Source organism: Spinacia oleracea, chromosome 6, assembly GCF_020520425.1.
Source record: "Spinacia oleracea cultivar Varoflay chromosome 6, BTI_SOV_V1, whole genome shotgun sequence".
NCBI classification, from domain to species: domain Eukaryota; kingdom Viridiplantae; phylum Streptophyta; class Magnoliopsida; order Caryophyllales; family Amaranthaceae; genus Spinacia; species Spinacia oleracea.
The window spans coordinates 123525022-123541174 of NC_079492.1; the positions used below are offsets into that span (position 1 = coordinate 123525022).

Sequence of the window (16153 nt, forward strand, 5' to 3'; positions counted from 1 at the left end):
AAATAAAAAAATCAAATATTTTAACTTAATTAGCCGGTTATCGGTTAAAAGATCCACGCAAAGTTGACACCCCATATAGTTGAGACCTGCTAGGAATAATCCGTAGTTCGGCCCTTTTAAAGTTAAACGCTCATAGTTGGGACTGCCTTTGTCAATTTTTCCAAAAATATATTTTATTTCCTTTCATTTCTCTTTCTTTTCTCTTCCCTTCCTTTCTAATCCCTTTCCTTCCTCTACTAATATTAAACCAAATAAAGCCTAAAAGGCAAAGGCCATGTTTGGTGGATGGCTGTTGGCTGGCTTGGCTTTTTTAATGGTCAAACAGCCAAGAAAACATGTTTGGTAAATAGCTTTTTTCTTGGCTAAAAAGCCGGCTTTTCAACCAAATCTCAAAAGCCAATAGAAGTAGCTTTTATACTTGGATGTTGGCTTTTTATTTTCCAATTACATTTTTATCTCTATTTATTACCCTCTTATCTTTCTATGTCAATTAATCTTTCTCTCTCCTAAAACAAAACCCCATCCACTTGAACTATATTATGGTATATTATCTTAAAGAAATAAGTAATAAATAGTACTAGTATTTATTATTATTAATTTTATTTTATTTTATCGTTATGGCTAATAAATTTAATATTATGAAAATAAATATATAATAGTAATAAAAATTACAAAAAGTAAAATGGCTTATGGAAAGAGAAATGTATTACAAAAATAAATAACATATACAAATGTCCTTAAAGGTAATTTTATATGAAACAGCTAGTAGCCAACATTCAACTTTACTAAACACATTTTTAGAAAATTTACAGTCAAACAGCCAACAGAAAAGGCCAACAGAAACAGTCGGTCAAACAAGCCAAGTGAAACAGCCAATTGCCAAACAGGGCCTTACTGTAATGGCAATTTAGCTCTTTTTATTCAAAAAAAAGCCAATTTAGAACCAACTAAACTACTCAAGTAGAGCTCGGCATGTACTGGGCCGTGAAGGCCCACATGTCGCTGTGTCGGGCCTCGCGTTCTCGTGCTTTAACGGATCGTGCCTAGAATTAAAGGAAATTCGTGTTGTATCGGGCTCGTTCCTCTTTTCTATAAATTAGATGCATGCACTTTCCGATTTCCATTCTATGTCATGCTAATAGGCTCCCTTACTATTTTTTATTCTGAAATATTTAAAAAATAAGGGTGTTGACATGTGGGGCAGCCCGCCTTGTTCGGACGAAATTTTTAAATAGATGTCTATGCACAACTAGGGGTGCAAATGAGTCAAGTCGGGCCGAGCCGGGCTTTACCATGTTTACGTTCTTGTTCATTTAATTTATGTGAGCTCGAGCCCGAGCCCGAGCCCTAGCTTTTAACGGAGCTCAAAAATCTGTTCAAGCTCGATTCGTTTAAAAGATTTTGTGTTCGCAAACTGTTCGTGAACGACTCATTTATTAATCGAGCTGAGTTTATAAACGAGCTTTTTTCATGAACGAGCTTACTTAAACAAGTTTTAGAGTATAACCACTTGAAAATCTAACAAAATATAATCATATCTAATAATAAAGATTAAAGTACATTACTTTATTTGATAAACAAACTAATAATTTAGAAAGAGTCAAAGAGCACTAATTTAGGAATTAAAATTTTATTTCAAAATATTTCTATTCTATTATAAATTTCAAAAGTAAAAAACATGATTTTTATTTATATTCGAAAAACGTATATATGGTAAAATATGATACATAACATAACTAGACAAACTTGTTCACGAACATAAATGAACGAGTTGTTCATGAACATAAATGAACGAGTTGTTCATGAACTTAAATGAACGAGCATACCTATGTTCATGTTCAAGCTCTTTTATTAAGCGAGGTTCAAAAGTTGTTCAAACTCGGCTCGTTTAATAAATGAACGAACATGAACGAGCTTTAAACGAGCCCGAGCCGTAGTTTATTGACCGGCTCAGCTCATTTGCACCCCTATGCACAACCCATAGATATCGATGTGTCTCTCATGTCGTGTCATGTCGAGTTTACAACAAGCTCGTGTCATGCCGGACCAAATTCGTGTTGGGTTCAAATAGCCCGCGTGCAGGGCAGCATGGCCAGACCCATGCCCAACTCTAAGCTCAAGCACTCAACCAAGAATAGTTCCTACAAAGAAAATCTATTACTTTATTATAAAACAGACACCAAAAATCATTTCCTAAAAAAATCTTTACTTTATTTATTGTTAAATTTTCCATCATTTTGATTAGCTACTTATGTATAGAAAAAGGAATACGGAGTAAATGTTTATGAAACTAATAGATGTCACATAAACATTGGTTATTTTTTTGGCAATATTTTAGTCAAATCAATATGTGAGTAATGAAAAATATATTTACTTAATATTTTGGTCAAATTAGCATATTAATATAACAAATATTTTGGTCTAATTAGCATATTAAGCATATAAAATATGCAATATGTAATCGGACTGAAATTGCAAGATGGTTAAATGACTAATGTTCAAGATTTATTAATTACGCGGTAGCTTATGGGAGAGAAATATTAAATCAAGTATATTATAAAAAAAAGGCTAAATAATTTTAGAAAATCCGTGCGTGCACGGGGCCTAATCTAGTTTTAAAAAATTGTAAGATTGTACTCATGCTAGATACACGAGATATCAAATATCTCTTCACCCTCTTAAAAAATATAAGTGTATTGTAACTAACATGAATAATTAACCAATGATGTCTTGGCCTAGTGGTTAAGACTGAGGGCCTGTGGTCTCAGGTTCGAATCCCCCGCCCCCATTTGTAATTTATATTGCCCTTGTGGCTCATTCGCACCAAAAAAAAAAAACTAACATGAATAATTACATCACCGCTTTTTTTTACCTTAATTTTATATTTTCTCCATTCTAAATACATGAGATATTTCATAATTTTATATTTCTCCATACTAAATACACGAGATATAATAGAAATTTCGTAATTTTGAGACACCACCTTGTACGAAACTTTCAAACTTCCCTAATCACTAAGCTATGAGGTGCCAGGTGTGGATCCTGCACTTGGAACCACAATAAGGACTAGTTTAGAGCTACAAGAATATCACATGCAGTACTAAAATGATAAAAGTTTGTCAACTGAACTATTGCATGTTCTTTCAGTTCCTAATTAGTTAGATAAATTTCACCCTTTTATTCTTAACTAGTTAATGCTTAAGTCACGCTCGGTTTTTTAAAATTTCACCTAGATTATTGAAATGTTGGAATGATTAAAGGGATAATGACCAAAGAAAAGACAGGACATATATATATTGGAATAATAGTTCACTAAGCAGTCATTTTACAAAGTAGACTCAGATTCTCCCACAAAAACTAAAAAAGTGCAGCAACTAACTGTTTGCAACACAGAGGCACATATATTGGAAATTTGGAATAATACTTCACTAATCAACCTTGAATTAAGCAGAGATATCTTATTTTTCACTAGATTTTTGATGATATATAATCCACTTATGTTTTAAGGAATCCATATCGGATCCCTCGGGCTAAAGAAGCGTCCTTTGACATTGATTTCGAGCATCTTCAGAAGGGCTTTAGAGTTGATACACCTTGGTGTTTTATACTGGTTAATAGACCCTCCTTGACTTATGCAGAAATCCATCAAACTCTCAAATGTGCCAGTCTTAACAAGCCTGATTTCCAATGGTCCTATAGCCTTGTCATGAGACCTGCACCTTCTGTAAGTGTAATCGAGCTCTTCTTCAACAGCTATGCAGCATTCCTCAAGGACTTGAGCAAGTGAAGCATGTAGGATTTTAGACTTGACATGTACTACTTCCCAGTATAGGACATAGTGTCCTGGCACTGAAGAGGTGTCTGCAAAGCTTGTGTACTCTAACAGGATCGCGTTGTGAGGGTCTAACAGCTTTTTTGCTGCTGTTATACTCTTGTGCAAGTCTTCCTCACTTGTCTTGTCATTGTCTAGGCTCAAAGCAACGTTTCTACGGCATATGAATTTGAACTGTGGTGCCTTATTGTAGAAGCCTGTACATTTCAGCACATCACCAATGCGGTATCTACAGAGACCTACATTATTATATGCACCAGAATTTGAACAACTAGTTAGAAATGAGCATTCTATAGCACACTGATTTATGCTAAAGTACGTTAATGAACTGAACTGAACTGAACTGAACTGAAAAATAAGCCCTGAAACTGAAATTAAGCAAAAAGGGACAGGGCCTTACCAGCAAAGGTGGTGATAACAATTTCATAATAACATCCAAGTTTGACTTGCAGAAGATCCACGAGCTTACTCGAGGGTACCTCCATTTCTTCATCAAGTGACCAAGAACTTTCGCCAAGTGGAATAAACTCGTAGTAGCACATGTTAGGCAGAAGGGTAAAGGAGACTTCAGATGGATCATCCAAGGGATTCAAGTTAATACCAAAAAAGGATTCTGTTGAAGCATACATTAGGCTGCATAATGGTAATTTTTTATCACTGTAATACTCGAGTGATGGAACATACTGTGCCATTGAACCTGTAACCACTGCTTCAATGTACTTAGCCTTAGGCCAGAGCCTACAGAGTATCCCTTTCCATGATGAACCACCACAAATCTCCTCAATCTCAGTAGCTAAACCAGGATTAGGCTGTGAAACTATGCTTGACATAGCCAATTGACATTCAGGGTCTGTAATTGAGGCATCTAACTTTCCTTTTCTTATATCATTGCAGAGTTTCACCCAGTTTTTCTCCAGAAAACTTACTGTACGCAATAAGGCTGAGGCAAAAACAGCTCCAAGACGAAGAATTTGGTGACGGAATACAAGACCAGCAAGTAACTGACAGTACATGCTTTGGGTGCTGTCTTCACACAAGATGGCCTGGTCAGGGCTAGTGTAGTCATGAAAGGGAATGTTTCTCGCTCGGCCTCTAAAATGCTTGCTCTTGTAATAGCTAGTAAGTACAGATCTTGCTGGTAGCCCACAAGAAGTAGACATTTCTGCCTTGACAAAGTTGAGGTACATGGCTTTTCCTTTATCCAAACCAGGAATGTACCTACATGCAGCATTTACACCAAAATATAATACCTGTTCAATTTTCTTTTTACCATATTATGTTAATGAGTACAATTTTACCATAAAAAATTAGCCACATAAGATCAACACGATATGACGGCATAAAAAATAAACATCAACTTAGCCGCAATGATATAGGCAAAAGAAGAAGCTTAAGTGTACTCAGTGTACTGTTAGATATGACTAGTTGGTGGTGCATAAAGCATATCAGTGTCTCTATCAACATGCTTTTTAGCCTTATGGTTGAATTTTTACTCATTGTGAAAATCTTAATGGCCTCCACTAAAACTAGGCAGAATCTAGGATTGGATAAAGGAACATGATTAGTACTTGAGAAAATTACTAAGTCCATTAAGAATATGTGATCAGTGAAAACAGTATGAACATGAATTAATTATCAGCAAACCACTGTCTTACTGGTTGACAACCGGCATGGTAAGGTTATACAAGAAAGTTCTCCTATCAAGATCCTCAGCAATTGAAGGCATCAACTTGGGTTCTCCATTTGATGTCCCTGAGCTGAAAACACATGAAAAAAACATCAGTTTTAGTTCGCGAATATATTCAGTACTAGTTCAGAGATGAAAGTAAAGACCTGCATAGCATCTCCACAATAGTATGGCCAGAAATCAGGGAAGAGTCCTCGCCATTGGCAATTCTCTGAATGTAAGGCTTAATGCCACTATAACCAATGACAGGAACAAGATTCCTGAAGGTAGAGACATCTTTCGAGCCTCTGAGATACTTGTTCAGATACTCAGTTTCACCATTCCTGGTAATAATCTCTTTTAATAGTTTCTCTTGAACTTCATCAGCCTTCAATGTAAGCCTATCTAACTCCTTCAACGCCTCCTCACCTTTGTACTCAAACTTCTTCCCGTCCATGATAAACACACACACACACACACACACAGAGACAGAAATACGCGCTGTTTTGAAAACAAAAGCCACAAGTATTTCGATCTCATGCAAGAGCCTTACAACGTAATGCACCTATATATAATGAGGACGGGCAAAGCAATAGCTAGGCTAAGTGTTCCTCCCACGTCATTGCATCCTAAAATGAGGCAATTTCTCTTGATTTGATCCACAATGTGGACCCTCCAAAAAGCCTCTTTTTTGTGATTTGAGATCAATAACTTTCCTGTCTTAAACCCATGCCAATAGATTATGATAATATATGACGCGAATTGAAACATATATATGTTAATGTTCATATGGATAGAATTATTTGTTAGACTATTACTTCAACTTTTACTTTCCATGGAAACAAAATTAGACCTACGTAAGATTCTCAAACTGTGGCATCTATTTCTTGCAATGCTATAAACATATAACTTGTTCTTTCTCAAGAGAGCTTTTACTCATTTGCTTATCTAGGAAATTAATCTTATCTAACCCCGCGAACTCATGCATGATGCATCAACCAATTTTGCAGCTATTGATTACTAGAAAATGCCTTCCTACGCAAATCTCATGTTAACAGAATATATTAGTAGATTTTATTTTATTTTAACACAATTTCTTTTTTATGGTCTGCTAGATGCAATACTCAATGGTTAAGGCATATTCTTACAGACTTCGCTACTAGCTAGTGTGGTCAGGTGTCTGAATGTCAAACTCAGACAGTCTTATGAAAATCTTTCGCCCTTTTGCTCCAAAATCAAGTCTCGAGTGCACACAGACACAGACACAGACACAGACACACAGTACATAACTGTTGGAGTACTAAGTATCCGACATGGTTACTTGAGGTGACACGCACAGAGTTAAACAGTCCATGCCCTAAACTGCCCCCAGGCCCGTAGGGAATGCAAACAACCCTACCACACAAATCCCCTTATTTTATAGGCCCTCAAACCAAGAAAGTCCACTTTATATGAGTATTATATATTTTTGTTATGGAGTATTATTTTTTGGTGATTGAATTTAGAGTATACTAGAATAAAGTATTATAAAATTATAATTTGACTATTTTTTTTATAAAGTATTTGAGTAACAAAGAATTGTTCGAAAATAAAGTAACATGAAGTATAAAGATTTTGACACATTTTAAAAAGATTAATAAAATTTTAGTCAAATATACTAAATCTTTTCCAAAAAAATATTGAAACAAATAAATGAATAAAAAAAATTAAAAGTAAAATTTTCAACAGGAAATGACATGTGTCATTCTTGGTGTCTATTTAGTATATGTAATATATAAATATTTGTCACGGATCATATATCTATACCTAGTATTTAAAAAGCAAAACCACATTTGATTAGACAACACGTGTCATCACATTTGATTAGATGACATGTGTCATCCATTCTTTCCTCCATCAATTTGGTTTTTTATTTTATTTTATTTTTCTTTGTTCTTTGATATATTATACAACTTCAATCGCCTCTTTCACTTCATATTCCTCATATAACATCAATTCACCAATTTATTCATTCAACATCTTCTACTCCATATTCCCGATTAACACTCAATATTAATACACTATTTAATTTATGTATTCTTTCAACTTTCAAAAATTACCTCTATTAAATCATATTTCCTCTCTAAAATCAAAAGCTCAATAAAATTAGAACTTAAAAAGATAGACTAAATAATCACTATACAACCGCCCGTTCAAAAAGGTAGTTCATATTTAGGGGCTGCCTCCTATATCCAATATCTTGCAAATACAGAAAGGATACGTGTTAGCTAGAACTAATCAACAAATAATGTTAGATGCATGGTTTATGAATTATCATGCATTCATGCAATTAATTAACATAACTTAAGGTGTAGAAAACTGTCACACTCTTTAGAACTTCTACTTTCTAGGCGCGTTATAGCGTGTTAAGATAAGATTATAGTTTGCTTTTACTTAATGTGTACATATATACCGTATTAGTAAGATAAGATAGTACCAAAAACTGCATCTTAACCATGTTAACTAAGGAAATATATTAGTTGCATCTTACTCATGTTACCTGATGTTTTCATATAGCATATAGAAAATGAAAAATTTGCCAGATTTTGAAATGACCTTTTACTAATTCAAGAAATTAATAGTGTAAAGGATCATGGATTAGGTGGCCGGGAAATTGATAGGAGTTCGGATTCATAATAATGACAGCAAATCACATGGGCCTTATTCGGCAATTAACTGTTAGCTGGCTGGTTTGACTAGTTGGTCGAGTTAATTGATTGTGTAAAGTATTTGGTAAATTAGTTATTATTTTATTAATTACTTAAAGTACAAAATGAACATTAAAAACATTGACATGATGCAGCGTATGCATTAAGAATCTCAATTTTAACATCCAAAGAAACTCCACCCAAATAGATAGTGCTCTTAGACTGATTAGCTTTCAAACCAGATGCTTCCGAGAAGATAGAAAAAGCTTTCATAATCCACCTAACTGGCTCAAGCCCTTGATAAATGGTTGGTAAGGGTTGTAATTCTAGACATCAGGACGAAGTCTAATGCAAAAAGCTATTATATTGAGCTTTTTAAAAATTAGTTTTTTTTTATCCCAAAGCTATCTTCCATACCTCTCATAACCAAACACTCCAATTAACTTTTAAAAGTTGTGAAACCTCTAATTCATCTCAAAAACCTATTTTTTCTCCAAAACTCTCATAACCAAACACCCCCATAATTTCAACATTTTGGGGTCCTGGAAATTGCATGGGAATTATTGTTTTTTAACTAGAAGATGGTAACATAAAAGATATGTTACTAATATCAGATAAGGATGTTAATCAATTGCGGAGTACAAAATTTGATCAACCCAACTATACTTTGTATGTATGTTTATGTGAAATGACCCTTTACTTTTGTAAGGTGTTACTACGTGCATGAGAATTTACACAGTTGTTAGAGTCCTCTCTATTTTTTCATCCATTTTCTAGCTTAAGATGATGATTCCTAGTTGTTAATCTAAGAAATGGGCGGTCCATTATTTTTAGAAAATGGAGAGGTTTTTCCTCCGTACACACCGGCTAATCAAAATTAAACTTGAGTATAGCAACTCAAATGAACCTCAATGGTGGGGCTAACACTATTGATTTTGATTTTGATGTTACACTACTTTTTTCTATTGTACTTAGATACATATAGTTAAGGTATATAATTATTGGATAAATATATTAGCATAAAAACATAATTATTAAAGTAGTATGACAAGATGGGGAAATTAATATTGGCATCTGATTCATGAAAAATATGAGGGATTTTTACAGATTGATCTTGTCAGAATACAAAACAATTTGTAGAGCAAATGAAACCACAACTTTTGATCAAAGAACCTAACATCAAATCTATGTTTCTTCAGTGCGGCATCTTCCCCTCAATTGCTATTGTGTACGTACATGTGATTTCCTTGACATTTAGGCTTGCCTTAACCAATTTAGGCATAACAAGAAACTACTTTTAGTACACCTGAATCTCATTTCTTAATCAGCAGCTTTTGTGTAAGATCGCCCCTTACCGGAAACACCACTTTGATTGCTTAACTAATTAGTTTTAGTGATTAACTAATCAGTTTTATTGTTTAACTAATTGTTTCCAGTGTTAACTGATTAGTTTTATTGCTTAACTAATTGATATAATTGCTCAACTTATATGACATTAAAAGACCGCCTTATATAAAAGTTGTATTTCTTAATAGCTTAATTGCAACAACAAGAAATAAATTTGACGAAAGAACCACTATAAACAAGCATTCATATATGAAACGGTACACACATGTAAAAGTTCGATCACCATAGGTTTTACATAGTAAACCACAAACAACGCGATATGGAATATATTTGTCTTTTGAAAAAAAAAAAAAACTCACGTGTAAAAGAGGGATCGAGGTGATTAACATGCATGCAAGTGTAGTGCGTTGTTACACTACCACATGTACTCATATTCTCCTTCGACATATGCATATGCTACATGTATATAGAAATTTTGTTTGTTGTTTTCGCTTTTTATGAACAATTAGTAGTTTATGACATACGTAATACGTTACTATGATCATGTTTTCTCCTTTTACGTACTTAAGACGGAAAGTTATAACGTTGTCCTTAAATGAAAACGAAGAAAGTACAAATTTACCTTTTGGCCCTCACACACTGTGTCAGACGTGTGGCTAAATAAGAACAGCGAATACATACGTTAGCAAACACATCCTTATCCGAGTACCCACATAAAACATATATCTAAAGGCGATGTCAAAATCATACGAACTTATTCCCTAGCACTTGTACCACACCCTACATTCAATAAGGTTGGTGCTCCCCGCATCTGCTATCTTTTTACTTATAATGAACTATCTATACATTACAACATTAAGCTTGTGTCTTATTATATACTTTTAGCCTATGTGCCTATTTTGGTTGAACATGAGTTTGAAAGCATCACAAACTGCTTCCCTTTAACTCCCAAAGAGAAGTTGTACGTGCGTACAACTTTTATGCGTATAGGCAGCGGTAAATCTAGCATTTTTATATTCGGTGGGCCGAAAGTCAATTTATAAATTTCCCTCAAAATGTTACAGAAAACATGATATTAACTAGATTTTTACATATTTTTTCAAATGAAAGCTAGGTGTATATTTATAGTATAGACAAGGGTGGATTATTGTTCAATAAGAGAGGTCAATTGACCTTCACTTAATCATTTAAATGTTTGTTAAATGTCAATATATGATGTCTTCAACCTAGTTAAAATGAGAAAGATGACATGTAAGCTCAATACAATCTATCAAATTAAGAGGTAAAGTGTTATATATGTCAATCTATATATGTATATGTTTAATATTTTGTAACATATGTGCAATATGTGTATAAAATATAATATATATTCGAACCTTTTATTTCATTACAAGTTGCTAGATTTTTTTTTTACCCAAAAAGTTACCAACTATGCTAGCCCATTTTATTTAAACTAGTGAAGTGCACGTGCAATGCACGTGATTCTTTTTTAATATTAATAAACAACAAATATTTATGAGTAATATTGATGATGTTTTTCACAAAATGTAATATACTTACATATTTTAGGAAAAAGAAACTAAAAGAAAATGTACATCCCTCATATGAATTATTCATGAGATTAACCAAAACTTGACAATCAAGTACTTGATCCGTACATGATATTTAGGTAAAATAAAGCTGTAAGACTTCTTTCGGAAGCTTGAACTACAATCTACATGATGTTTCTCAATTCGAAGTTTCTCAATTCGTTTAAATTCTTCAACCGATAATTTCACCAATTTTGACAATTATATTCGATGAATCTACGCATCATTTAAATGCTCCTTAATTATACAGATCGAGTATTCAACAACTATATTCATTTAAATATTTTGAATTATGCATATATATCCGTGTACGATGTTATTTTATGCCACACAAGAAAGAATAACGCAAAATAATTATGGATCTTAAAATGTTTTTTAACGTAAAGGAGTATGTTAAATCAATCACGTACAATCCTTATACCCAAAAAATAAATAAATAAAAACGAATCACAAAATAAAGAAGCTAGTAACTTTCTCCAAACTTCTCCACCACCTATATCATTTCCACCCCCACAAAAAAAACCACCTTCTTCCATTTTGGGTCAATCTCCTCAAAAACCCACCATCAAAATTCTCAACCTTTTGATATGATCCTCAGAATTACTCTGGTCATCTTCATTGATCTCCTGATCTCCTCTTGAAATCTCCTTCATTGTCAACTTTATTTCAAAAAAAAAATTATTGGGTTTTATGGACGATCACTAAATACGTATTAGTACCAATTTTTCTTGAATAAGTATTATTTTACCTGAATATTTATTCTTGTATATTATTTTATCGTCAATTATATCGCTGAAATTTCTAGATTTCTCATTCTTTTTCCATGTATTTTCTATGGAGAGCAATTAACTTCTTGTTCAGTTGATTATGGACATGAATGTAATTTAGCAATTAATTAATACCAAATCCTCTTTTTTAAACGTTGGTATGTGGAGCGTGTTCTAAACTGGAGGTTTTGGACAAAATCCGCTTTTCAAATCGTCGGTTACCAAACACCCGAATTAGTGGATTGACCGGCCAGACCTTTAAATTTTCCTTCAATCCGCTAAACACTCATCTATCCGCTTGTTACCAAACGCAACCTAGTTGAATTAAATTAACTGGTAGTTGACTAGTCGTTAGTTGTTTAATGTGTAAATTAATGAACATTACGAACATTGACATAAGGGTTGTAATTTTATTCATTTAAAGTACAAAATTGTTATTTTACAACCACTTCTTCAAACTCTAATTGAAAATTGAGATTTTTTAAAATTAGTTTTTTCATACCAAGACCTCTCCTCCTAGCAAAACACTGTTGTTAGATTTTTGAAATAGTCAAACTCCAATTCATTAAAACAATTTCTTTCTGCCAGCCTCTTATAACCAAACACCCCCTTCATCCATGACATTTCGTATGTAGATAAAAACCTTTAGGAACTAATTTGAAGTAATTAACTGTGTCGGGTATAATAGAAAATATAGTGCAATACTCCGGTGTTCGTAATACGTTAAGTTTTATGTTGTTAATAGGTTTATGTTTAAGATTATTATGAGCTTATGTGGTATTGAGGTTGTGTAGGTTATAATATAGTATTGCTAATTAATGTCAATTACAAAAAAGCACGCTAAGTCATTTACTCTTATTGTGCCACTTTAATATGGTATCATAGTCTCTCTAAGAACTTAGAGACTTAATATTGATTTTTGTTTTTCTGAATATAACCCTAAATTTATTTATTTTGGTGAGAAATGTTCTTCTTAAATTCTTCTCAAGATTTGTCTAGAGTCAAATTGGATGGTTGGGTGCATGTGTTCTTGCTCGCTGGTATAGTGGTATTGTAACACCCCGTATTTTTAAGCCTATTTTATTATTCTGTAATTATCGTTATTAACGTAATTACGTCCTAAATTTTTCCGATCTATCTTAACTATCTTATGATGTTCACGTTTTTATTGTGACATGATAATACTATTTGAGCCCAATTTAATTTCATACTAGAGGTTTTCATCTTGCAAGCCCAATTGATTGTTACTCACATTTCTGATTTATGATTCCTAAAGCCATGAAATTACATTTCTACCCCTTTTATTTCAAGGTCAACAAAACTCATTTCTCTTTCTTCTTCCTTTATACGTGTAACATGGATATATTGGCAGCCATTCTTGCTTGCCAAATGTTGATGACATTCTCTGTTTCTTTGACTCATAAGCTCATCCATGCATTCTCAAATAGCTACACGTACTAGAATTGTTGTAAGTTTTCTACCTCCTCTCTTTACTCATTGTTTTGGAAAATCCATGGTTTTCTTTATGTGAGCTAATTGCTTACGTTTCTTACTCTCTTTAAGCTCTATAAATTGCTGCCTTATTACCCATTAATTTCCAATTTTAAATTACACCTTCAAATTCAATTTTTACCCAGAAAGTTACATGTTATCTTCATTCTCTCTCCCCTTCGTTTTGACCACCACGGCACCACCCCTTGACCACTGCCGCTGCCACCACCATCTTCCGGCAACTCTTCCCTTCGATGATCAGAACCCAGACCCGGCGTCACTGCCCGTCGCCGGTGTCCACCGTAGCCTGCTAGACCGTGTTTTCCCCTGTTATTTGTTGATGTTGCTTCGTTGCTTTCCTGCTATTGCTTCCACTTTCATCTTCGGTCAAAAACAATTCATAAGAAGTAGGGGTTAGTACTTGTTAGTGAAGTGGGCCATAAGTTGATAAGTTGGTGGGCTTTGTGCATAAAGTTGGGTAAGTGGTCTTATTCTAAGACTCTAAGTTGATATTTATTTAAGGATCACTATTAAGTAAATGATAAATTTTATGATTGATAATGTTAAGGAGGCTAACGTAAATCATTACTAATTAGTGATGGAGCTCATGAACATTGATACTGGAGCCCGACTAAGATGATTAAGGATAATCAATTGAGGTAATTTTTATGTCCCGTACTTAAATTTATATGCCCGTATATAAAATGTGTGACTATTATGTGATTATGTGTTTATTATGTATTTTATGTGCTAAATGATATGATATATGTTTATGTTTATGTTTATGATTATGATCATGATGTTATGATGTTAAGACGTTGTTCGGAAATAATGATGATATTTATAAAGTTATTTTAAAGAAAGACGGTGTTGCTTTTGTCGGCATGGAAAAGTGAACTGAACTAGTAAATGGGCAAGTTAACGGTGGAGGCAAGTCAAAGTCAAAGTCAAATTCAAAGTTAATGTTAAAGGGAAACAGTTTCCCCCCCGAAAAGATGTAAGAAAAGTCCCGTCAAAGCCTGTACTTGCCAATGAGCTGTAAAGGAAATGATTCCTTGCCGACACAGTTTTCAAGATAACGAGATTAAATTAGTTATTTCCGAACAATAAATGCTAATGATTGATATGTGCCAAATGATTTTCAAAAATAAAACCGTTTTTACGGGCTGGAGTAATATTACTAAGTTTTCCACTCATTTTTTGATTTTTCCGTGTTTTTCCTGTTTTCCATTTTATGACGGTGTACAGGTTCGATTAAGGAGCTCAAGTTGCTCAAGTCAAAGTTATTACTGGAGATGGTAGTTTATTATGGAGATATCGAGACGAGAAATTATTTATTATGGAAATTCTATTATTGAGATTATTATTATGAGAATATTGAATTATATTTATTTTTGGGAAAATTGTATTAGTTAAAGGAATGTTGTTTGAGGATTATTTTATTTGTGGGCCCATAATCCACAGGTCCCAGGATTAATTAAGCCTAATTCCGCTGCTAATGATGAGTTAAGTGCGGTTTATTACTGTAGACACCTACTTTTGTCCCCATTCCCGAAAGGGAAGGTTCGATGATGAGAACATAAATCTCCACTCGACAACGCATCTCCTATAAAATAACGAATCTCAATTCCCCTTTTCATTTCACCCGAAATCTGCTATTTATGGAAACCTGCTAAAAATAGTAACTGTCGTAATGGGTAGTTGTTAAAAGTGGCAAGTCATAAAAGATAGAAACCTGTCAGAATTAGGTGTTGCACTCCAACATAAATACTAAAAGAGATAGAGATTATGAGAGAATCCTATTCCTAATATGATTCGAAAATAAGAGTCACGTATTAATTAAAATCCTAACGAGCCTAGAGTTCGTAACGGGCTCAGACGCATTCCGTCACAAGGTTAATACGCACTAAAAGACTCGATTAAGTCTCAAACACTCCGGATTTTAGGAATCCGAATCTGACTAAGAAAACAGCCCAGATCCTATTTTCAACGCCTGGCTCTGGGCGCCGAAATCTTCGGCGCCCAGGTCTGGGCGCTGAAATTACCTAGGACGTATTCTTTCCTAATTCCTCGTGGATTAGAGCTCTACAATTCTATCTTTCCACGAACTCTTTTCTATAAATATATCCCAAGTTCGACGTGAAAAAAGAACAACACACAATTATTATTCTGAGTATTGACTCTAAACCCCTAAACCTAAGCCTCACGCTGCAAAACTGATCACGCGTTCTGTCGCAATCGATCCATAAATCGAACAGAACGTATCCTGTCCCATAACTTGAGATTCGTTAAATAAAAGGAGAAATAGCAAAGTCAAAGTGGTTAGCTTTCTGAGAACCGTGACGCACCTCTCAAGGGTGCGTCGTAATGTGTCCCTTTTCCATGATTTAATTGCTTTCCTCGCCCTTTTTATGAAATGTTAAACTAACTAAATCTGATTGTCCTATCACGCCTAATAAATATGATATTTTTGGGAAATTGGATTATCATGCTAGGTCCCTTAATACAATCTAAATCAGATAATCGCGCTCGATCTAGTATTATATGTTGCATATTGTTAAAATCAACTCAGATTAGTTTAATAGTTAACACATGTCCCTTCAATTATTTATGCTGAGCTAGTAAAGATATCCTGCCTCTGGAGTTATCGAAGAGCGAGTACTCCTCTCGGTAGTTACAGTCCCCCGAACCCTCAATCTCTACCTTGCGGGTGTATGTTGAGAAATCCCCACACCAGGAATCACAAGGGAAACTACGGCCGTCGTGGTCAAACA

At 34.0% G+C, this 16153-nt stretch overlaps 1 protein-coding gene and 1 long non-coding RNA gene across 2 annotated transcripts; one reads left to right on the top strand and one right to left on the bottom strand.

The window, feature by feature from the left end:
- Nucleotides 1-3266: 3266 nt before the first annotated feature.
- LOC110788594 (putative indole-3-acetic acid-amido synthetase GH3.9) lies at nt 3267-6243 on the bottom strand. The gene is made up of 4 exons (XM_021993212.2): nt 5666-6243; nt 5488-5589; nt 4233-5050; nt 3267-4071 (listed from the first exon to the last, which is right to left on the bottom strand). Exons 1-4 carry the CDS (start codon nt 5953-5955, stop codon nt 3503-3505), a joined length of 1779 nt encoding a protein of 592 aa, XP_021848904.1. The 5' UTR covers nt 5956-6243; the 3' UTR covers nt 3267-3502.
- A 7003-nt stretch (nt 6244-13246) lies between these two features.
- Nucleotides 13247-14889, top strand: LOC110788593 (uncharacterized). The gene is made up of 3 exons (XR_002533411.2): nt 13247-13857; nt 13976-14038; nt 14628-14889. It is a non-coding gene; the product is annotated as an uncharacterized lncRNA (long non-coding RNA).
- The last annotated feature ends 1264 nt before the right edge of the window (nt 14890-16153 follow it).